This window comes from Erinaceus europaeus, chromosome 8 (assembly GCF_950295315.1).
Source record: "Erinaceus europaeus chromosome 8, mEriEur2.1, whole genome shotgun sequence".
In the NCBI taxonomy this organism is placed as follows: Eukaryota; Metazoa; Chordata; class Mammalia; order Eulipotyphla; family Erinaceidae; genus Erinaceus; species Erinaceus europaeus.
The window spans coordinates 15344609-15369534 of record NC_080169.1 but is presented as its reverse complement, the minus strand read 5'-3'; the positions used below and the strand labels follow the sequence as shown (position 1 = coordinate 15369534).

The 24926-nt window shown below is 41.7% G+C and overlaps 1 protein-coding gene across 3 annotated transcripts in view; it reads right to left on the bottom strand.

The window, feature by feature from the left end:
- Positions 1-24926, bottom strand: part of INTS8 (integrator complex subunit 8) — a 74390-nt gene that overhangs the window by 2205 nt on the left and 47259 nt on the right. Inside the window, exons 19-26 of one of the 3 annotated variants that reach the window (XM_060195973.1) lie at positions 24731-24787; positions 24588-24649; positions 17564-17682; positions 12041-12144; positions 9161-9211; positions 4195-4268; positions 4040-4104; positions 3846-3889 (exon numbers count right to left, since the gene is read on the bottom strand). In XM_060195973.1, coding sequence (XP_060051956.1) covers positions 3846-3889; positions 4040-4104; positions 4195-4268; positions 9161-9211; positions 12041-12144; positions 17564-17682; positions 24588-24649; positions 24731-24787 — 576 coding nt within the window. Of the gene's footprint in view, positions 1-3845; positions 3890-4039; positions 4105-4194; positions 4269-9160; positions 9212-12036; positions 12145-17563; positions 17683-24587; positions 24650-24730; positions 24788-24926 lie in introns of those variants that run through there. The other 2 variants (XR_009551140.1, XM_060195974.1) reach the window with 2 other exon arrangements.

Sequence of the window (24926 nt, the reverse complement as noted above, 5' to 3'; positions counted from 1 at the left end):
GTCCTGAGTCCCAAGACTGGCAAACTGATGCTTTGGTTCTCTCCTTTATCTCTCTCACAAATAAGTTTTTAACAATTAAAAAAAGGACTGGGGTGGTCTGGGAGATGGCACAATGGGTAAGGCATTGGACTCTAAAGCAGAATCTGGTCCCAAGTTCATTTCCCAGCAGCACGTATCAGAGCAATGCCATTAATAAGTAAATAAAATCTTGGGGAAAAAATAAAAGCCTCTGGACCAGAGGGCTTTTTGTTTGTTTTTGTTTTTTAAAAGGACTGGGGAGACAGCACTGTGGTTATATAAAAGACTTTATTTCATGCCTGAAGTTCCCTGGCCCCAGGTTCAATCCCTAGCACCATCATAAACCAGAGCTCAGCAGTGCACTAGTCTTTATCTTGGCATCTTGCTCACTGAATCTCTAGTTAAAATAAAAATATGACTTTTTTAATTGAAATTTGTTAGAAAAATAGAGTGTAGAGGAATTAATTGCTGCATACCTCTTCAAAAAGAATGCGAGATAACTTGAACAGGAGTGGCTATCAAAAGTCCAAAAGAGAGGCTAGGGATATAGCTCAGCTGGTAGGGAGCAGAGAACTTCATGCTTGAGACTCCAAATTTGGTCCCTGGTATCACATGTACCAGAGCAGTGCTCTGACTTCTCTCATGAAATTCAAATCTATATGAATTTTTTTTAAAGTTCAAAATTAAGGCAATAGTTGGAGTAGGGATCAAATATTTGAAAGAATACATACACCCTGTGTGGGCAATAGTTGAAGCTATGAGGAGGATGCAGGGTGGTCAGGAAGCAACCCAAGGACTAACTTGGGAGAACCAAGTTTAAGAAGTAGAGAACTAAAGATGATAAAATGGTGTCAGAGAAGTCAAAGTAATCAAGAACTTCAAGAGAGGAAGGAAATGTAAACAAGGTAAGGACTGAAAAATACTCATTAGCTTTGGCATTCAATGAAGTTTAAGAAAATGGCTTAAGAATAGTAATGAAGTGACTGGAACATGGGACTGTGAGTAATGGACTCTCAACATGAAGTTCAGAGTTTGCTCTCTAGCAGAACCTACCAGAGTGGGGGGAAGGGGGGCGGAAGAGAGAGAAACAATGCTGTGTACAGTTACAGGTTAATGTATAGAATGCAAATTCCACTGAAATGAAAATTTCTAAGCTGACACTCAGGGCCACAATACCCAAGACTAACTCATGAGGACTTGCACTGTTAAAATTCTGGTGTAATCAAAATATTACCGAAAGTAAGAAGTTTATTGAAAATGTAAAAGAGAGAGGAGACAGGGACTTAAGAGAAGAATTTGGGCTGGGAAAACAGCACAAAGGTTATGCAAACAGCTTTAATGCCTGAGGTTCTGAGGTCCCAAGTCTGATCCTGGCACCAGCAAGTAAGAACTGAACAGTGGTCTGGTTTTAAAAAAGGGGGGGGTAGGGTGGGACACATGAGTAAAAATCAGTACTAGAAGATGAAACAATTTATAAGAGCTGAAAGGACAGTTGTTATAACTGGAGGGTTTTTTTTTTCCCCAACAGGACTCAACAAAAAAGAAAAAACAAAGGACTGGGGGCTTTTCAGTCTTGCCTTTGCATCCTAGGGAAAACTGGAACTGGGGGAATTTTGAATAGCTGCTCATCAAATGTTCAATTTTACTGAAAAAGCTGCTGCTGTTCTATTTCCCCTAAACAATGGCCATTTTTACAAAAATTAAAAATAAACATTTACAGTAGTCAGGGGTGGGGGGAGGGGTCTCAGTGGATAAAGCATTAACTGTCAACCAGAAGACCCCAGATTTCGATCTCCAACATCAAAATGATGTTCTAGTTCTCTCCCTCTCTCTCATAAATGAATAAATTAATCTTAAAATTACTTTATTATAAATTTCAGTGAAAGGGAAAATATCTACACATAGTGATGCAGCAAATGTAAAAATGGCCATCAAATTGACATTGTTTTGTCCTTTAAATCAAATGTAGATAATTCACTTTTTTGGTAACTAGTAAACAGTTATCTATTAAGTAGAAGCTATCATTCACTCCAGGTGTCAAAACCAACTCCCTATCCCTAAGAGGAGGGGGGGTGGGAGAGAGAGATATGAATATATATGATGCTGGCAAATGTGGAGAAAAAAATTTAAAGGAAGTTAAGAATAAGCACATTGTGGGGCTGGGGAGCAAAAGGATTATGCAAAAGACTTTCAAGCCTAAAGTTCAGGCACCACCATAAGCCAGAGCTGAGTAATGCTCTGGTAAAAATAAATAAATAACGGGGGGGGGGGGGGGGCGCGGATGGCGGCGCACCTGGTTGAGTGAACATGTTACAGTGATCAAGGGCTCAAGTTCAAGCCCCCGGTCCCCACCTGCAGGGAGAAAGTTTTACAAGAGGTGAAGCAGGGATGCAGGTGTCTTTCTCCCTCTCCCCCTCCCTTCTCAATTTCTAGCTGTCTGTATCCGATAAATGAATAAAAATAAAACAAAAAATTAAATAAAAATGAATAAGTACACTGTAAGGAAAAGAGGAAGGCCAAGGGATATTAGTATATTTTAAGATGGTAGGAAAGTATGGTTACTAAGGTGACATTTGAAGAGAGACTTGAAGGAAGTTAAAGAATGGCCCTCAAGGCAAAATTCCAAAGGCCCAAAATGATAACTGCTCTCAGCATATAAAGATCAGCAAGGGTACTGATATAACAAAAGTTTACAAAGCTGAAAGTGAGGTGGGTAACTACAAGTCAAGTCATGAGTTCTTACACGCTATCGTAAGGCCTTTGACTCAGTGAGATGAGAAACCATTTGATGATCTGGTCTAGAAAAAAATGACATAACTACAACAATAAAACAACAAGGGCAACAAAAGGGAATAAATAAATTAAAAAATATTAAAAAAAAGAAAAAATGACATGATTCAGTATTTTTAAATAAACATAAAACAGCTCATATTATCAAAATAGGAACTATTTAAAAGTAATCTGGGGGAGTCGGGCTGTAGTGCAGCGGGCTAAATGCAGGTGGCACAAAGCACAAGGACCGGCATAAGGATCCCGGTTCGAACCCCGGCTCCCCACCTGCAGGGGAGTCGCTTCACAGGCGGTGAAGAAGGTCTGCAGGTGTCTATCTTTCTCTCCTCCTCTCTGTCTTCCCCTCCTCTCTCCATTTCTCTCTGTCCTATCCAACAACGACAACAACAATAATAACTACAACAATAAAACAACAAGGGCAACAAAAGGGAATAAATAAATAAAATAAATATATAAAAGTAATCTGGGAGTCGGGCGGTAGCGCAGCGGGTTAAGCACTGGTGGCGCAAACTGTAAGGACCAGCGTAAGGATCTGGGTTCAAGCCCCAGGCTCCCCACCTGCAGGGGAGTCGCTTCACAAGCGGTGAAGCAGGTTTGCAGGTGTCTCTCTTTCTCTTCCCCTCTCTGTCTTCCCCTCCTCTCCATTTCTCTCTGTCCTATCCAACAATGACATAAGTAATAACTACAACAATAAAACAACAAGGGCAACAAAAGGGAATAAATTATTTTTTTTTAAGTAATCTATAAGAACCAAATTTTGGAGTTGGAAAGAGAAGTCACAGGGTAGGGTGCATGCCTTGCCATGTATGTGACCCAGGTTCAAGTCCTAGTCCCACATGGGAGGAGCTATGGCTCTCATGCTATAGTGCACCTCCTCTCTATCTGAATGAAGCAGTCTGTAGCACTGGAAACTGAACATGTGTGAAACCCTACTTACAGACACACACAAATTATTTTGTTGGTTTCAATTCTCTGTAACGGTTTGACAGTAGGGAATATATACATACATTTCTGAAGAAAGTCATAAAGGAACTTACTGCGATTTGTCTTTTATCTGTTTCTCCTCTCTTATGATGAAGATCTAAACAAATCCGTTAAGAATTAATCTGATACTATTAAAATATCATGACCGAATCTCAAATGTTTTCCAGTTGTGGTTTGGGCAATAAATATTAAATAATTACTTCACAGGATGAATAGTTCTCATATCACATATGTGAATAAAGGATACAAGTCAAGTATTCCAAAATGGTAACATCCCATATGTAGTCATAGTAGGAGTCCATAGCGTCATGACTGAAAAAGAGAATTCAGTTACTTCCTCATTCTTAAGCCAAAAAGAGAAAACAAACAAAAAAACATGATTTTACTTTAAAAGTCCTTCACCTGTTTTGTTCCTGCAGTGATTTAAAGGCTGTTTTGTAGTCAATTTCTCTGAGGAACTGGCATAAAATTGCCACCTATATAAACACAGATTTTTAAAATGGTTACATGTATACAGTTATCAGCAATGACTCTAATGTTTTTTTTCAGTTGCCACTAGGGTTGCCTGCATGACAAATCCACCACTCACAGCAACCATTTTATTCTTTGTTAAATACAGATGAATTGAAAGGGAAGAGGGAGATAGGGAGACACAGGCACCTGCAACACGGCTTCACCAGTCACCAAGCTTCCCCCATACAGGGGAGGAGGGGTAAGGGCTTGAACTCAGGTCTTTGCTCATGGTGCATTCTACCCAGTGTGCCACTACCTAGCCTGAAGAGGTAATTTTTAACAATTTCCATATAAATAACATAATTAAGTGATGTTGAGAATAATACTGAGGATATCAGCTGATATGTATGGATTCTTGGTGGTCCTGGAGGTACTATAAGTAGATAAAGCATTGGACACTCAAGCATGAGGTCCTGAGTTCAATCCCCAGTGTTGAGTGTGTCAGAGTGACACTCAGGTTCTAATACATCTTAAAATAAAGTGAATGCCCATTTTAAAAAAATTTTTTGTATTTATTTCCCCTTTTGTTGCCCTTGTTTTTATTTTTGTTGTTATTGACGTCATCGTTGTTGGATAGGACAAAGAGAAATGGAGAGACAGAAGGGGGAGAGAAAGACACCTGCAGACTTGCTTCACCGCCTATGAGGCAACTCCCCTGCAGGTGGGGGGCCGGGGGCTCGGTATCCTTATGTCAGTCCTTGGGCTTTGTGCCACATGCGCTTAACCCGCTGCGCTACCACCCACCCCCCAAATACCCAATATTTTATTTACATTCTAAATTTTACTTAATATTTTGATTATCTTATTGAATAGAGACAAAAAGAAAGGGAAAGAGACATCTGTAGCACTGCTTGACTTCTCACAAAGTTCCCCCCTCCCCCTCAGGTGGGGACTGATGTCTTGAACCTAGCTCCTTGCCCATGGAAACATGTGCACTAAACTAAGGGCTCCACTCACTGGCCTCCTAAATCCTAAATTTTTATTTAGTCTTATTTGAATGAAAAACTAGTAAAAAAAAAAATTCAAAAAACAATGTATGCCAATCAATGACATACAAATGACATATAAAATGTGCTTAAATTTTTCAATGCTAACAAGTAGAGAAGTTCATTTTGGCAGAATTCAGGTGGCTAGTTTCTGTAGCAAAAATAAAATAGCATCCATTTTATTTAGGTGTGTAGGTCATATATTGTTGGTATGCTTCTAAAACCCCTTCTGTTTCATTGGTTTAATCCCCCTGTTTAACACTGTATTCTATTTACATAACCACTGTTAGCTAAACGCTGCCGGCATGCCTGCAGGGCATTGGTTTAATCCCCACTGGTTCACGATGTCTTTTTGCTCCGCCCCCCTCTCCTTGTCACACCCTGATTTCCACCAATCTCTTTTCGCTCCACCCTCTCTATGTCACATCCTGTTTACACCCTACTTGGCAAGTATATATATAAGGACAGGATTATGATTATAGTTAAGTTTTTAGCTTAGCTTGGCTTAGATTGTCCTGCGGTCTACATGAATAGAGATACTGCGTACAGCTCAGCCCTGAGTTCCTGGTCGTCTGTCTCCCGCCCGCGAAGCTAGTCCGGCAATATTTTTTTTTTATTGTTTAAAAAAATCATCTAACTTGGGGGCTGGGCAGTAGAACAGCGGGTTAAATGCATGTGGCGCAAAGCACAAGGATCCCGGTTCCAGCCCCCAGCTCCCCACCTGCAGGGAGGGTTCGAATCATAAGCGGTGAAGCAGGTCTGAGGGTGTCTTTCTTTCCTCCTCTGTCTTCCCATCTCTCTTGATTTCTCTCTGTCTTACCCAACAAGTACATCAATAACAATAATAACCACAACAACGATAAAACAACAAGGACAACAAAAGAGAAAAATGACCTCCAGGAGCAGTGGATTCCTAGTGCAGGCACCGCGCCCCAGCAACAACCTTGGAGGCAAAAATAATGGGGGAAAAAAAAAACTATAGCTGCTCTAGTCTATAGCTAAAAAAAAAACTATAGCTGCTCTGTAAATCTCTTTCATTAAAAAAATAAATAGGGAGTCGGGTGGTAGAGCAGCAGGTTAAGCGCACATGGCGTGAAGCAAAAGGACCAGCGAAAGGATCCCGATTCAAGCCTGGTTCGAGCCCCAGCTCCCCACTTGCAGGGGGGTCGCTTCACAGGCGGTGAAGCAGGTCTACAGTTGTCTATCTTCCTCTTCCCCTCTCTGTCTTCCCCTCCTCTCTCCATTTCTCTCTGTCCTAACAACTATGACATCAATAACAACAGCAATAATAACTACAACAGTAAAAAAGGGCAACAAAAGGGAAAATAAATAAATTAGCTAAAAATAAGCGACTCCCCTGCAGGTGGGGAGCCGGGGGCTCGAACCGGGATCCTTACACCAGTCCTTGCGCAGTGTTTCCATTTTATAAATAAAAATTAAAAAAAAAAAAATTTCCAACAGAAAAGAAAATTCACCAAGCCAACCTTGCGTATTTAAAGTGGTACCTGCCTCCTAGGAGAGGCCACCCCTCTAAGCTATCTTGTAAACTTGTAAACACTCATTTCCTCTTAGAGGAAACATGTGGGAACAAAACATGATGGCTTTCTGTCTTCAAGACTGTCAGAGTTCACAACTGAGTAGTTTTTCATATAGTTAAAAAGTTGTACAGAAGCTTCAAGAGTGGTGAAGCAAGTACTACAGGTGTCTTTCTCCCTACCTACTCTCACCCTTAAATTTTCTTGGTCCTATTATATGGTTATGCAAAAGACTTGTGCCTGAAGCACCAGGTCTCAGGTTCAATCCCCTGCACTCCCTATAATGCAGAGCTGAGCAGTACCCTGGGAGCATGGGGGATGGGGGAAGGAGAGAAGGGGAGGTGGGGAAGAGAGGGAAAGAGGTGGAGGAAAGGGGAAGGAATTATCACTACTACCTAGGAGTGAGGGCAATCACAGTTTATGTAATAGACTTTCACACCTAAAGTACCAGAGGTCCGAGGCTCAAACTCTGGCATTAACCACAGCTGACAAGCCTTCCGGTAAGAGAAAACAAAGATCTTCTATCTGATTTCAAATCACTATAGTTCTCCGTCCCATTCAAATTCCAAAAACCATTATTAAATTCCAAAGCTCCATTTTTCCACACTTAAAGTCTCTGGTAATAACTAATCGTTAGGCTGTCTCTAGATTTACCTACTTCGGAGAATCCATGTACTTATGGAATAATACCATAAAATCTTTCTTGCCTATTTTTTTTCCACTCATAACTCTACAATTCAGCTATGTTACAGCATAGCTGAATGATATTCCGGTGTGTATAGGTCATGTTCCATTTAATGTTGAATCGCATATACCAAGGAGGTTCCCACATAGCTTATAAGTAGATCAGTTATACTAGCTAAGCGTATATAACTACACTATGACATTTACAGAACAAAATCACCTCAGGGTTCATTTTTTAGAGCATTATCCCCACTGTCAGATGGCTTATTCACGTAGCATATTTTGTTTATTCATTCCTTAGCTGATGACAGTTAGGCTGTTCTCACTTTGTTGGATATTATCCATAGTGTTGCTGTGAACACTCATGGAGAATGTTCTCTGTGGGCATATGCTTTCAATTTTCATGGCTATATACGAAGGCACAGAATTTCTAGGTCACGTAGGAATTCTGTGTCTGACTTTATTTTTAGTACAAGCTGGGATGCACAAGAGTGAGGTCTCTGCCTACAGAAAGAACAACTGAAACCCGTCCACACTCTCCCAGGGGCATGTTACTTTTCAAAGAGCTGCCAAATGATTTTCCAAATAAGTTGCCTCATTTTACATTCCCATCGGCAACAAATGAGAACTATGATGCCTCCATACTCATTGACGCTAGTTACTATTTTTCAGTTACAGACACAAAGTGGTGTATATATATATATGAAGTGGTATGTCAGTGTGGCACTGATTTACATTTCACTAGTGATGAGTATTTTACATAATGACTTCTTAAATATAAGACGGAAGTCAGGCGGTAGCACAACAGGTTAAGCGCAGGTGGCGCAAAGCACACAGACGCGTAAAGATCCGGGTTCAAGCCCCCAGCTCCCCGCATGCAGGGGAGTTGCTTCACAAGTGGTGAAGCAGGTCTGCAGGTGTCTCTCTTTATCTCCCCCTCTCTGTCTCCCCCTCCTCTTTCCATTTCTCTGTCCTATCCAACAACAATGACATCAATAACAACAACAATAACTACAACAATAAAACAACAAGGGCAACAAAAAGGGAAAATGAATAAATATTAAAATATATATATATATATATAAGATGACATACTTGAGAAAGCTTACTGTCTACATAAAAAGTTCAAAGGCCAATGTTTTCTAATTTGTATCATCATTTAGTTAAAATTTTATCAGCCACTAAAAAATTGAAAGGATATACCAAATTACTAGGCAGACATTTAGGTAATTGTGATACAGAAAAATAAAAGCTACTTAACCACTCCAATGTTTCATATTATAAATTCTAACATGCATGAAAATAAACCAACATCAGGGACTGGGTGGTGGCCCATGAGATTAAATTAAGCACATGTTACCATGTGCAAGGACCCAAGTTCAAGCCCCGGCTGCCTGTGCTCCCCCCCTGCAAGGGGAATGTTTCACGAGTGGTGAAGTAGGTCTGCAAGTCTCTCACTCCTTAACTATAGCCCCCATCATCCCTCAATTTCTCTCTGTCCTATCCAATAAAAAACAGAAAAAAATAAAAGGAGAAAATGGTCACCAGAGCTGTGGATTCACAGTGCCTGCACCAAGCCCCAGCGATAACTCCAGTGGCGGGGGGGGGGGGGGGGGGGGGGGAACCAACATTGTAATAATGTAGACTAACCTGTGTGTGGCAATTCAGCAAAGAACAGCATTTTATCATTCGTTTTATTACCTATAAAAACAAAATTCTGATTAGTTCCCAAAACTAGTTAACATTAATGCTAACAAATGTACCACTCTGATGTGTGTGCCAACAGAGGAAGAAGCCGGCATCAATGGGGGGATGGGGGGAGGTATATAGAAACTACTTTTCATTCAGCTCTGCTATGAAACAAAAACCACCAGGAAAACAATGTACAGGGGTCAAGTGGTGGTATATCTGGTGGAACATGCCGGGAGAGCCTGAGGGTGCTTCTTCCCGAGCAAGTGCTCTCTGGGTTGGAGAGAACTCAACTGGAGCCAACCTAGGCTGCTGTGTGGGAGAGGGATCAGGAACCAGGGCCGCAGGAGATACATTCTGGAACTCTTGGAGGTGGAAGGCAAACCCAAGTGTGTTAAAACAGAAGAGCAGCTGTATATATACTCGACAAGTAAGGCGGAAACAGGATGTGCCGTAGAGAGGGTGGAGCAAAAAGAGACAGGTGGAAATCAGGGTGACTACCAGAGGGGGCGGAGCAAAAAGACAGTGACCCAGTGGAATTAAACCAATGCCCTGCAGGCAGGGTGGTTCCTGGGTAACTGGTTATGTAAATAGACCATAGGGATAAGCAGGGGGAAGCTGGCTCTGCCCAACAAGAACACACATTACCATGAGCAAAGATCTAGGTTCAAGCACTTGGTCCCCAACCTGTAGGGGGAAAGCTTCATAAGTGGTGCTTCAGAAGCAATGCTGCAGACATGACTCCTTTTCTGTCTCCCTCTCTCTCTCTGCCCTCTATCATGAAAGAAAGAAAGAAAGAAAGAAAGAAAGAAAGAAAGAAAGAAAGAAAGAAAGAAAGGTCACCCAGAGTGGTGGAATCTTCATGTATTCACTGAGTCCCAGCAGTAACTCTGGTTAAAAAAAAAGGAGAAGGAGAAGGAAGGGAAAGAAAGAATGGATTTATTGTGGCAATGGTGGCCTTGGAGGCTGTAAAGTGGTAGAATGGATAAAACACGAGGCCCTGGGGAGTCCGGCGGTAAGGCAGCAAGTTAAGTGCAAAGCACAAGGACAGATGTAAAGATCCGGGTTCGAGCCCCCGGCTCCCCATCTGCAGGGGAGTCGCTTCACAGGTGGTGAAGCAGGTCTGTAGGTATCTATCTTTCTCTCCTACTCTGTCTTCCCCTCCTCTCTCCATTTCTCTCTGTCCTATCCAACAATGACATCAATAACAACAACAGTAATAACTACAACAATGAAAAACAACAAGGGCAACAAAATGGAAAATAAATATAAAAAAATTTAAAAAAACAAACAAACATGAGGCCCCAGATTACATGCACCGGGGTGAAGCTCTGGCACTCTTGCTCTCTCTCTCCCTCCCTTATTAATGAATGGATATTTTAATAAAGAAAAATAGAATATGCATATATATTTCAAGTAAAATCTATTTGGTTTTAAATCCTTGTTAATAAAAATGCCAATCTTGGGGCCAGGCGGTAACGCAGTGGGTTAAGCAACATGGCACAAGGCATAAGGATCCCGGTTCAAGCCCCCGGCTCCCCACCTGCAGGGCAGTCGTTTCACAGGTGGTAAAGCAGGTCTGCAGGTGTCTATCTTTCTCCTCCTCCCCCCTCCACCCATCTTCCCCTCCTCTCTTGATTTCTCTCTGTCCTAACCAATAACAATGACAGCAATAACAACAACAATGATAAACAACAAGGGCAACAAAAGAGGAAAAAATAGCCTCCGGGAGCAGTGGATTTATAGTGCAGGCATCGAACCCCAAAGATAAACCTGGAGGAAAGAGAGAGAGAGAGAGAGAAAGAAAGCCAATCTTATTTCAATATCCATTTATTAAATAAAACTTTAGTCAGAAGCCACTCTTTAAATGATGACAGACTGGCAGCTTAAACTTAACAGAGGGAACCCACCAATATGTCCTAGAGTTCCGCTTCCCCAGAGACCCACCCTACTAGGGAAAGAGAGAGGCAGACTGGGAGTATGGACTGACCAGTCAACGCCCATGCTCAGCAGGGAAGCAATTACAGAAGCCAGACCTTCTACCTTCTGCAACCCACAATGACCCTGGGTCCATGCTCCCTGAGGGATAGAGAATGGGAAAGCTATCGGGGGAGGGGGTGGGATATGGAGATTGGGCGATGGGAATTGTGTGGAGTTGTACCCCTCCTACCCTATGGTTTTGTTAATTTATCCTTTCTTAAATAAAAAATAAATTAAAAAAAATTAACAGAGGGAAGTATAATGTATTGTGGAAGAAAATGAACAAACTGGAGACTGAGGAGCTAGAATCAATATGCCTTGAAGGTTTGTTTGATATCAGTGGGAGGATCAGTAAAGAGGATGACCTTCAGGATTTGAGCTTGGTCAACTCAAATAGCTAAAAAAAAAAAAAAAAAACGCTTGGTATGTTATTTGCTTTGTATGTATGTATATGTGTGTGTGTGGGGGGGTAATCAGGAGAAAATTCTGCTGAAGCAGTGCACTGAAATCAGTTCTAGTCAGGTTGAGTGTGAGGTGAGTGGAGGTAAATCAAAGTAGCAGCAATATAGTCTTGTGGGGAGGGAATATGGAAAACACACTGGTCAGGAGTCAGGCAGCAGCGCAGCGGGTTAAGTGCAGGTGGCTCAAAGCGCAAGGACTGGCATAAGGAAAACACACTGGTCTGCAACAATTAATTTGGGAGTTACAACCAAACAAGTGAAAATAAGTAAGCTCAGAAAAAAAAAAAAAGGGTAACAAAAGGGAAAATAAATTTTTTTAATTAACAAAAAGAAAAAAAAAAAGGAACCCAGAAAGGAGAACATTTAAAAGTAGATATGAAAGCCCAGTAAGGCAACTTACCTGATCTGTATAAACATCAGGGGGGACAGCCTTATTAAAAAAATCAGAACATACAGCTCCTGCCTGGAGATAATAGTGCAGGGCTGCAGAATACTGATTTGTTGCTGAAGTGGGGGGGAAAAAATGACCTACGGTTAGATGGAGCAAACACGAGAACGGGTCTCTTCTGTGAAGAGTCAAGTTTAGCATTCCATTAAGCTGACAATAGATTCAAACCATATACCTAAGGATTATACTTATTCAGGACAACACTAAGAAACGGGTGTTTTTTTTAAATCATTTTTAAGCACCTTAAGGAAGTAATATATTAGATCCATTGCCTTCCAAAACTGATTGACCAACAATTTAGTTTAAATTTCTTGCCAATGATACTAGTACAGAATTTATTATTTATTTCCCAAATTGTCGTATTAGAACTGTACCTTAAACTTTCTGAGGTTATTTAGTTAATCTATCCTGAATAAAAATGTTAAGATAGTGGTCCAGGAGGTGGTGCAATGGATAAAGCTCTAGAATCTCACACATGAGGTCTGGATTTGGATCCCCGGCTGGACATGTACCAGAGTGATGTAGGGTTCTTTCTCATTAATAAATAAAATCTTTAAAAAAAAAAAAAAAGAAAAGGGGGGGGGAGTTGGGCGGTAGCACAGTGGGTTAAGCGCACACAATGCAAAGCACAAGGACCGGCTTAAGGTCCCCGGCTCCCCACCTGCAGGGGAGTCACTTCACAGGCGGTGAAGCAGGTCTGCAGGTGTCTGTCTTTCTCTCCCCCTCTGTCTTCCCCTCCTCTCTCCATTTCTCTCCGTCTTATCCAACAAAGACAACATCAATAACAACTACAATAATAAAAAACAAGAACAACAAAAGGGAATAAATATTAAAAAAAAACTTTAAAAAGATCTTAATGTACTATTTCAAAGATAAAAATGAACATTCAAATGGACAATTATTCACTCCAAAACAATTTTCGAGAGTGTGGTAATGTGGGTGAGATTAAACAAGACTGGTCACTGAGTTGATTATGGTTAAAGCTGATGGCACATACATAAGGTTCATTATACTATTCTTTCCACTTCTACATTTAAAGTTTCTCTTTAAAAAAAAAAATGCTGAGTAGGAGAGATACTATAATGGTTATACAATAAGACTTTAGTGCCTGAGGCTCTGAGGTCCCAGATATAATCTCAGAACCACCACCAAAAGGCAGAGCTCTGCAGTGCTTTGATAGACAATAAATAACTCCAGTGCTGGGTAGTGGCACACCAGGTTGAGTGCATGTTACAGTGCACAAAGACCCAAGTTTGAGGCTCCGGTCCCCACCTATAAGGGGGAAGTTTTGCAAGTGCTGAAGCAGTGCTGCAGGTGTCTCTCTGTCTCCCTCACTATCTCCCCCTCCCCTCTCAATTTCTGTCTCTATCCAACAAATAAAGATAATTTTTAAAAAATAAAATAAGGGAGCCGGGCGGTAGCGCAGAGGGTTAAGTGCAGGTGGCGCAAAGCGCAAGGACCGGCACAGGTATCCCGGTTCAAGCCCCCGGCTCCCCACCTGCAGGGGAGTCACTTCACAAGTGGTGAAGCAGGTCTGCAGGTGTCTGTCTTTCTCTCCCCCTCTCTGTCTTCCCCTCCTCTCTCCATCTCTCTCTGTCCTATCCAACAATGATGACATCAATAACTACAACAATAAAACAACAAGGGCAACAAAAGAGAATAAATATTTAAATTAATTAATTAAAATAAGTAATTCCTTAAAATTGATCCTGAAGTGATGACAATTAGAAATTTTAGCTCATATATAGTAGCATAGATATTGTAAATCTTATATTAGACTAAAAAAAATCTACCAGAAGGAAAATTTTAGGATTCTGGTGTTTTGGTTTTTTTAAATTTATTTTTAATTCTCTTTATTTATTTTTTGGATAGAAACAGCCAGAAATCGAGAAGGAAGGGGGAGATAGAGAGGGAGAGAAACAGAGAGATACCTGCAGCCCTGCTCCACCACTTGTGAAGCTTTCCCCCTGCAGGTCGTGACCAGGGGCTTGAACCTGCAACCTTGCACACTGTAACATGTGTGCTCAACGAGGTGGGCCACCACCCAGCCCCTAGGATTCTGTTTTTAAGAACACAACAATTTAAAAAAAAAAAAAAAAACACTGGGTGGGGATATAGCATACTGGTTATGCAAAAAGACTTTCATGCCTGAGGCTCTCAAGTCCCAGCTTCAATCCCCCACAGGGCCACAAGCCAGAGGTGAGTAGTGCTCTGGTAAAAAAAAAAAAAATTATCCTCTGAATCAGCTTCTAGGTTACCATGGACAGGTTTCAGAACCTTAAAACAGCCAAATCTGAAAAACTTTGCTCAATTCTGTAAATATCTGGTACACTTACTGGATGAGCATTTGTTAGTGAATGAAAAAGGCAGTCAACATGATCATTATTTAATTGTAAATTATAACCTTTTTATTTTCCATCAAATTTAAACTTATTTAAAATATAAGAAAAAAAAAAGAAAAGAAGGGAGGGAGGGAGGAAGGGAGGAAAAGAGGGAGAGAGGGAGGGAGAGGTGGCTAGAAAAATACAGTAACTCAACTGGCAGTATTTGCAGGCCTGAGGTTTCCAGTTTGAGTCCTGGCTCTGCATATACTGCGATGGTATTCTGGCTTATCATTCTCTCTCATGTGAATCTCACATGCATAAATAAATGAAATAAGTCTTTTTTAAAAAAGGGGGACTGAGCTGAGGCACACCTAGTTAAGCATACGTATTACCACACATAAGCCCACAATCCCCACCTGTAGGCAGGACGCTTCACGAGCAGCAAAGCAGGTCTATAGGTGTCTATCTAGCTTCCTTCCTCTCTATTTCCCCCTCCCCTCTCAATATCTACTTCTCTCTGTGTCCTATTCAATAAAACAGAAAGAAGGGAGTCGGGCTGTAGCGCAGCGGGTTAAGCGCAGGTGGCGCAAAGCACAAGGACCAGCATAAGGATCCCGGTTTGAACCCCGGCTCCCCACCTGCAGGGGAGTCGCTTCACAGGCGGTGAAGCAGGTCTGCAGGTGTCTATCTTTCTCTCCTCCTCTCTGTCTTCCCCTCCTCTCTCCATTTCTCTCTGTCCTATCCAACAATAACTACAACAATAAAAAAAACAACAAGGGCAACAAAAGGGAATGAATAAATAAAATAAATTTTAAAAAATAAAAATAAATAAATAAATAAAACAGAAAGAAAATTAGAAAAAATGACTGGCCACCAAAAGCAGTCGATTCATAGTGCCAGCTCCGAGCCCCAACAATGACTACGCTGCCAATTTAAACAAACAAATAATAGCAACAACAAACCTAAAGCCATCTTTAAAGAGCTAGGGTAATCTTGAAGAAGAAAATGAAAAATGAGGGGGCCCAGGTGGTGCCTCACTTGGTTGAGTGCACACCTTACAGTGCATAAGGACCCAGGTTCAAGCCCCCAGTCCCCACCTGCAGGGGGGAAGCTTCATGAGTGGTAAAGCAGTGCTGCAGGTGTCTCTCTCTCTCTCTCTTTGTGTCTCTCCCTCTCTATCACCCCCCCTTCTAATTTCTCTCTGTCTCTATCTAATTAATAAGAATTTACAAAAAAAAAGGAAATGAAAAATGGAGGCATCAAGCCACCTGACTTCAAACTATGCTACAAAGTGCAAGTATGTAAAACTGTGCGGTCTGAACTAAAAACTGAGTCCAATGGAATTTATTTAAATGTCCAGAAATAAATCCATATTTTACCAGTATTTAATGTGTGATATTCCAAGACTATATAAGGGAGTAAGAAGAGTCTCTGACAAACGGTGTTGGGAGAGCCAAATCGTTGTACAACAGAATGAAACTAGACTACCCTTTAACCCCATATATAAGGTAAATTCAAAATGGAGTTCCCTCCAAGGTGGCTGGGAGGCCAGCAAAATAGCTCAGCTAGATGGTGCTGAGTTGCTATGCTGTGGGTGTGACCCAGGGCAGAGCCTGACCCCCACTACGCTGGAGGAACCTTCAGGTTTGTGGGGACTTTCTCTCTTCTTTCTCCCCTACTCCCCTTTCTCATGGTCTGTCTCTACCTGAAAAAGTCAGCCTAGAGAGGTGAAGCTCCTGTCTCCTATGATATCTCTCTCTCACTCACTAACTCTGACTGGGAAGGAGGTTTACTGGCTGAGTACAAAATTTGTGTGTGTGAGGTCTCAAATTCAATCCCTGGCACTGTATATATCAGAGTGCTGGCCTGGGGTCCTTTCTCCCTTTCTCCCTCCCATCCTCTATTAAATAATTTTAAAAAAAGAATTAAATAAAATAAAGACCTTACTATAAGATCCCAAGCTAGTAAAATGTGCCATGACGGGGCCTGAGAGGAGGTGCAGTGAATAAAGCAATAAGTTCTCAAGTATGAAGTGTCAAGTATGAGGTGCCAGGCCGTGGCACACCTGTTTAAGCACTTAAATTACAGTGCGCAAGGACCCAGGTTCAAATCCTTGGTCTCCCCCTGCAGGGGAAACTTCACAAAGTGGTAAAGCAAGGCTTCAGGTGTCTCTCTGTCTCCTTCCCTCTCTATCTCCTCTCCCCCCTCAATGTCTATCTTTTTCTTTTTTAAAGATTTTATTTATTTATTAATGAGAAAGATAGGAGCGAGAGAGAAAGAACCACACATCACTCTGGTACATGTGCTGCCGGGGACTGAATTCAGGACCTCATGCTTGAGAGTCTAGTACCTTAGCAGCTGCACCACCTACCGAACCACTCAATTTCTATCTTTATCCAATAATAAATAAATAAACAAATAAAGATTTGAAAAAAAAAAAAAAGAAGGCCTGGGGTAGATAGCATAATGGTTATGCAAAGACATTCTCATGCCTGAGGCTCCAAAATCCCAGGTTCAATCCCCCACACCGCCATAAGCCAGAGCTGAGCAGTGCTCTGGTAAAAGAAATAAAAATAAAATAAATACAAAATATAAAAAAAATAAATCAAGTAGGGAAGGTAATATAATGGCTATGTTTAAAAAAAAGAAGAAACACCAATAAATGGAAGACTTCATTTACTAAAAAAAATAACAATTTTAAATTTTTATTTTTATTTTATTTATTTTTATTATTAGATAGAGACTGAGAGAAATTGAGAGGGGTGGGGAGGTAGAGAGGAAGAGAAACAAGAGAGACACTTGCAGCCCTGCTTCACCGCTTGTGAAGCTTCCCCCCTGCAGGTGTGGACCTGGGGCTTGAACCTGGGTCCTTGTGCACTGTAATGTGTGCACTTAACCAGGTGCGCCACCACCTGGCCCCACTAAAAGAAAAATTTTAAGCATATGAGCCAAAGGTTCTATGTAGAAAAATGATACACATTATATGTATATTTTTTCAGTGTTACATAAGAACAAGAGATAATGTCAAACATAAGTTTTAAATTTAATAAAATAGTGTGATAAAATTTTCACTTTTTAGTGTGGTAACATTTTCACATTTTCACTTCTAGCTACAAAAAACAACACAAAAGCAACCAAATATCTCACTTACCAAAATAAATGTCCGCCTGAATAACTAACCAGGAGTGATTGTTTGGGTTTATACTGAGTGAATACCGGACTAACTCTTTCACTGTGATTGCCACAGCTTCAAAGTCCACTGACTGGAGGCTAAAGGAAAGACAAGGGACATTAGTCTCTGTTTTAAAAGTCAGTTTAAAATTCTAAACACACAGTTAGTAAAAACAGGAGGGCTTAGTGAAAAATGTAGGTGACCACAAATATAATGCTTATTATTGCTAGAAGTAAATAAAATAAAAATTGTCAAAACCAGAAAGTGTGATGAAAACATGTTTTTATAGTATTTGTTAATTAATTTATTTATTCCCTTTTTGCTGTCCTTGTTTTCTTGTTGTAGTTGTTATTGATGTCATTATTGTTGGATAGGACAGAGAGAAATGGAGAGAGGAGGGGTAGACAGAGACGGGGAGAGAAAGATGGACACCTGCAGACCTGCTTCACCGCCTGTGAAGCCACTCCCCTGCAGGTGGGGAGCCGGGGGCTCAAACCAGGATTCTTAGGCCAGTCCTCGTGCTTCGCACCACCACGCTTTAACCCGCTGTGTTACCGCCCGAATCCCGAAAACATGTTTTCAGGGGTGATAGCAACTGGATTTTTTTTTCCCCTTTGGAGGAATCAAGACCTCAAACATACAATTTCACAGTTCAGAATCAGAAGTGCCCTGGAACCCCACCTCCCCAGATCCCTGCCCCACTAGGGAAAGATAGGAACAGGATGGGAGTATGGATTGACCTGTCAATGCCTATGTCCAGCAAGGAAGCAATTACAGAAGCCAGACCTTCCACCTTCTGCACCCCATAATGATCCTGGGTCCATGCTCTCAGAGGGATAAAGAATAGGAAAGCTTTCAAGGGAGGGGATGGGATACGGAACTCTGGTGGTGGGAACTATGTGGAATTGTACCCTTCTTATCCTATGGACTTGTCGATTTTTTTTTTATTTTTTATTTTATAAATAAATGTTTAAAAATATGTATATCATAAAAAGAAGTGTGATCTGTATTTGGTTAAGTGTGCCTTATTCTAAACTGTCTCTTAGATAATGATGTATTCTACATGAACAGATCATTAACAAATGCATCTCTCAAACTAGGAATACCAAAGGAGATCATCTGGGACCGCAACAAGACAGGACTAGAACACTTCAGGAACCCACCAAATCACTGGTGAGTGCAAACACGTGTGGCTCCTGGACAGAGAGGAGCCTAGGGAGAGACTAAGAGGCTGTTAACAGTCTGGCAGTTTACCAGTTGAGGCACCACCTCCAGTCTGTTTTACCAAACAAAAGGGGGCTGAAGGGAGGAGAGGACTCCTCTAAAAATCACCAAATGCAACTGTGAGTCTCCATTGCTACTGCCCTCAGAGGCTGGACATCTGGGAACATCTGGGAACATGTGTGCTGACATCTGGGAACAGAGAACTGACCAGAAAACTCAGGTGAAGAGCCCACCTCGGTGGCCTAGCAGTGGGGCTGTATAGTGGGAGCCTTTCCATATTGTTCTCCTGATGAGAACATAGTGAATAGCTGCCTCAGAACCTACAGACTATAAATGGGACTTGTTTAGAAACTCACAGGGCCTAGCAGTGCTGTCTGGCTTGGCAGAGAAGCTGAATTAAGCCTGGAGCTTTGGATCCTTGGGGTGTGAGAGTCTCTTTATACAACCACTGTATTATCTCTCCCCCACCCTGCTTTATCTCTTGGTCAGGAGTGAGGGATTAAGCTAAGAAGCACCGTGGTCTCCTAGTCAAGATCTCAAGATGCCTGCCTCCATGGGTGGCCAACACTGTATCGTTTCTTCTCCAAAACAGAAGATTCCGAGTGCATCTGGGTGACAAGTCTAGCAGATGGAGACTTGTCTCAAGTGGCCTCCCCCAGGGCTCTGTTCTGGCTCCTACGCAATTTAATATTTACATCAATGACCTCCCAGAAACTTCTTCAAGGAAGTTCATCTATGCCAATGACATCTGCTGTGCAACTCAGGCATCAAAGTTCGACATCCTTGAGGAAACACTCACGAAAGACATGTCTCTGATATCTGATTACTGTAAAAAATGGCGACTAATCCCTAGCACTGCAAAAACGGTATCATCTGTTTTCCATCTACACCATGCCTTGGCCTCGCGTGAGCTTAATGTGCAGCTTGGCGATACGAGAATCCGGCATGAAGCCCAGCCAGTCTATCTTGGCGTTACTCTCGATCGCACTCTGTCATTTCACAAACATCTCATAAAAACTGCAGCAAAGGTGGGCGCGAGGAATCACATCATTGCAAGACTGGCCAGCTCCTCATGGGGCGCGAGCGCTTCCACACTACGATCATCATCTCTGGCATTATGCTATTCCACTGCAGAATACTGTGCCCCAGTATGGTTCCGTAGCCCCCATGTCCACTTGGTCGATTCCAAATTATATTCCTCCATGAGGATCATTTCTGGAACCATCCGTTCCACCCCGGTTCCATGGCTGCCAGTTCTTAGCAACATGGCCCCGCCAGATATTCGTCGGGATGCGACATCATCTAAGTTCATTTCCCACGTCTACGCTCGACCGGACCTGCCAATATACTCGGATATCTTCGCCCACCCTGTCCAACACTTGACGTCTCGTCACCTAATCTGGTCCCCTACGCCTACACTGAACTTCTCTGTTCCAGTCTCTTGGAAACAGAGTTGGCAGTCAGCTGAGGTAAAGAGCAAACACCTCATCACAGACCCCTGCAAGTATCAACCCGGCTTTGACCTAGCACGTTATGATTGGGCCCTCCTCAATCGCTATCAAACAGGCCATGGCCGGTGCGCCGCTATGTTCCATCACTGGGGAGCCAGAGACGACCCGAACTGCCCCTGCGGCTCCAGACAGACTATGACCCACATAGTCAACGACTGCCACCTCTCCAGATTCAAAGGAGGTCTCGAAACTTTACATCAGGCTCAACCTGACGCTGTTGACTGGCTACGGAAGAAGGGCAAACGCTAGAAGAAGAAGCTAAAATAAAAGGGGGGGAAGAAAGACGTATCTTCAAATTTTTCATAATGTAGAGCTGGGCGGTAGCGCAGCAGGTAAAGTGTATGTGGCTCACTGGCGAAAGGATCCGGGTTCAAGCGGCTCCCTACCTGCAGGGGAGTCACTTCACAGGCAGTGATAGCAAGTCTGCAGGTGTCTACCTTTCTCTCCCCGTCTTCCCCTCCTCTTTCCATTTCTCTCTGTCCTACCCAAGAACGATGACATCAATAACAACAACAATAATAACTATAACAACAAGGACAACAAAAGAGATTAACAAATAAATTTTAAAACAAAATTTATAATGTAAAGCATAGAAAAGTGGTAGGATAAAATCTCATCTCTGGGGCGGGGAGATAGCATAATGACTATGCAAACAGACTCTCATGCCTGAGGCTCCTAAGTCCCAGGTTCAATCCCCCACGCCACCATAAGCCAGAGCTGAGTTGTGCTCTGCTGTTTTTCTCTGTGTGTATCTGAATCTCTCTCAAAAATGAAATTTAAAAAAAAAAAAATCCTTTAAAAAAAATCTGATCTCTGCTTTTAAGCATAGTTTATAAGAAACAAACAAACAAAGATGTCAACATTTTCCCAGGTAATTTTTAAGCTGTGTTATCTAAAGGAAACCACGACAACAGAGGCTGTAACACCGACAGTACGGCTATGAGGCTCTACTTTACTTTGTAACTTCCTGCAAGAGTAACCAACTTCTTTGAATGAGGTATCACTGGCCATGGCCAGGAAAAAGGACTCCAACCGGCAGAGCACTGAACTTCCACGCCTGAGGTTCCTTATTGGAGCCCCCACCCCACAAGTATCCGAGTGATACTCTGGTATCTCTTTCTCCCCTCTACCCCACCAATATATATAATAAATCTTTAGGAAAAATAAAAGATGTCACTGGGCTTCAAAGAGTTAAGGGAAGGTGTATCAAGTTCACCACTTCAGGGCATTTGGTAGCAAAAAGGAAGTTTGGAAAGAGTTGGAGCTGGGGTCATCCAATATGAGCCACACTACCAGTCTTGGAATATAGAATTAGGGAAGAGGTGGTGCCGTGAGTAGGGCACCAAATTTTTTTTTAAATATTTTATTTATTTATTAATGAGAAAGATCAGAGGAGAGAAAGAACCAGACATCACTCTGGTACATGTGCTACCGGGGATCAAATGGCACCAAATTTCTAAGGATGAGGTCCCAAGTTCTGTTCCCAGAATCCCATGTGGCCCAGTAAGGGGCGGGGCAGCGGAACACCCAGTAGAGTCTACATTACCCATGTGCCAAAGTGATAATCTGATTCTGACTCTCCCTTACCCACCTCCCCATTCTTGTTAAAAAAAGAAACAACAACAACAAAAACTCAAAGAATATTTTTAGAAGAGGGAATTGTGAGAATAAATAACAAGCCAGAGGGAGTCGGGCGGTAGTGCAGCGGGTTAAGCACACATAGCGCAAAGCGCAAGGACTGGCTGAAGGATCCCGGTTTGAAACACCCCCACTCCACTCCCCACCTGCAGGTCTGCAGGTTTCTGTCTATCTCTCCCCCTTCTGTCTTCCCCTCTTCTCCATTTCTCACTGTCCTATCCCATGACATCAATAAAAACAACAATAATAACTACAAACAACAACAATGAAAAACAAAAGGGAAAATAAAATTAAAAAAAAATAATAACAAGCCAGCACCCAAAAACTACAGCCATCGAATGTGCCGAATGTTATATAAAAATCTGCTGCTGCAAAGCTACGGAGCGTGCACACTGGGTGCAGGAAGCTCGGTGTTCCTCTGGGAACCAAGTCAAGTGTGGGTAAGGCTCATTCACCCGGGCAGCAATGTGCCAGAGTGATGCCTGGGTCTTCCTCTCTCTCCTCCTATCTTTCTCATTAAGAAATAAAGAAAATCTTTAAAAACAAACAAACGAAACCCTATAGGAGACAATAGAACTGCTTTCAAGTGCTAAAACTAAAATGAAGGCAAATTACATGCTCTTATTATCTGCCCGCCTATTAAAATTTTTTATTCTTCAATGAAACCACCATCTTAATGGGTGTGAAGTGATATCTCATGGTAGCTCTGATTTGCATTTCCCTAGTGATTAGTGATATTAGCCATCTTTTTGGTATGCATAACTGGTCATTCAGATATCTGATTTGGAGAAATGTCTAGTCAAGTCACTGGCCCATTTTTCAATCAGATGTTTTTGAGTTTCAGAAGTTCTCTCTATATTCTGGGTAAAAATCCAATATCAGACACATGATCTGCAATTTTTTTTCTTCCATTCTTCCATTTTTTTCTTCAATTCTTTTTGTGTGTCAGGCTTTTGTTGTTGTTGATTTGTTTTCTGTGCTGCTGGAGCCTCATACATGTGTGATTCCATTACTTTCAGGCTGACATTTTTATTTTTTCAGATACAGAAAGAAGGACTGAGGGCTAGAAGGAAAGACACCACAGAACCACTCTACCATTTCTGAAGTTCATCCCTGTGTGGTCGGTCCATAGTGCTCCTTCGTGATGTGGCAGCTCAAATGTAAAGTCCCACGCCTAGCTAGGAATGTACACTACTAGGGGAGTTATTTCCTAGTGTCCCTTCCCACAACCAAGAACATTTTTAAGCAGCTAAATGGTGTGTTCTGGGAGATTCTGCTAAACACAGTGTTAAAAGTGGAAAGGAACAGCCTAGGAGGTAGCAGAGTGGATGGAACACTGGACTCTCAAATATGAGGTCCAGAGCTCTGGATGTCTGCCCTTCCCTCTTATACTAATAATAAATAAATAAATCTTTTGTTTAAAAAAAGTGGAAATGCTAACCACTTGCAAACAGGTGTTTGAAAAAGAGATACTATGTTGTGAACCTCATGGAAAAATCATTCTTTCACTAACCTAGATTTTCCAATTCTACCCCACTGGCATATGAGCAGGACAACTTAGAAATCTGCTCTGCGTTGTCCGGAAGGTAGCGTAGTGGATAAAGCATTGGATTCTCAAGCATGAGGTCCTGAGTTCAATCCCCGGCAGCACATGTACTAGAGTGATGCCTGGTTCCTTCTCTCTCTATCTTCTTGAAAAATAAATAAAATTGGGAGTCAGGCGGTAGCCCTGTGGGTTAAGCACAGGTGGTGCGAAGTGCAAGGGCCGCCATAAGGATCCTGGTTTGAGCCCCCAGCTCCCCACCTGCTGGGAGTCGCTGCACAGACGGTGAAGCAGGTGTCTGTCTTCCTCTCCCCTCTCTCTCTGTCTTCCCCTCCTCTCTACTTCTCTCTGTGCTATCCAACAACAATGACATCAATAACAACAACAAGTACAACAACAATAAAAAACAGCAAGGGCAACAAAAGGGAAAATAAATATAATTTAAAAAATTTTAAAAGAAAGAAAAATAAAATCTTAAAAAAAAAAAAAAGAAATCTGCTCTACTAGGTCTCTGCTCTGGTATGCTTATCTCCTACTCAGAATTATGTCTTAGTCATCATTTTAAGGAAGGTACTACTGTAAAGCAGTAATAGAAAGCGGGTTGAAGAATCCTAACAGACCTGTAGACTTCAATTCAATTTATGAAAGATTATGCATGCCAGTCCAGATAATTTCTAAATATTTAACATTCGCCCTTTTAATATAATAGGTGCTTTAACATCAATTTTTAATTTTATGATATCAGGGGTATGATTTCACAACCATGCATGGTCAGTCTGTGTAAGTTATCACACCTTGTGTCAAAGTTCCATGCCGCCCCCAATCTAAATGCTTAATTTTTTTTTATTATTATCTTTATTTATTGAAGAGAGACTACCAGAAATCAAGAAGATAGAAGGAGAGAGAAAGAGAGACACCTGCAGCCCTGCTTCACTACTTGCAAAGCTTTCCCCTAGCAGGTGAGGACCAGGGGCTTGAACCTGGATCCTTGTGCACTGTTAACAAGCGCACTCAACCAAGTGCACCACCACCCGACCCGGCCCCCTACATGCATAACATTAATAAAACATATGCTTACAGAACTTACTTGGGAATGGAGGATGGCCAAATAGAAATGTGCTCAGCTGTAATATCATTCACAATATCCTCCTTTAAAAAACACAAACTTTATTTTAATTTAGAGAAAAATTTCTTACAGAGCTTTTAAAAATGAGATCAGTAAACACTTACCCGAACATTGTGAAGTTTCACAAAGAGTGACAAAATAATAGTCAAAACCAGTGGCTCCTGTGAGAAGGAAAACAGAAAACTTGAAGTATTTTAATACTTCTGTCAACTTCAGTAATACCAAGTCTTTTCTTTCTTCCTTCCTTCCTTTCTTTATTTTTCTTGGGGGGGGGGGGGTTTGTTTTTCTTTTGTTTTATT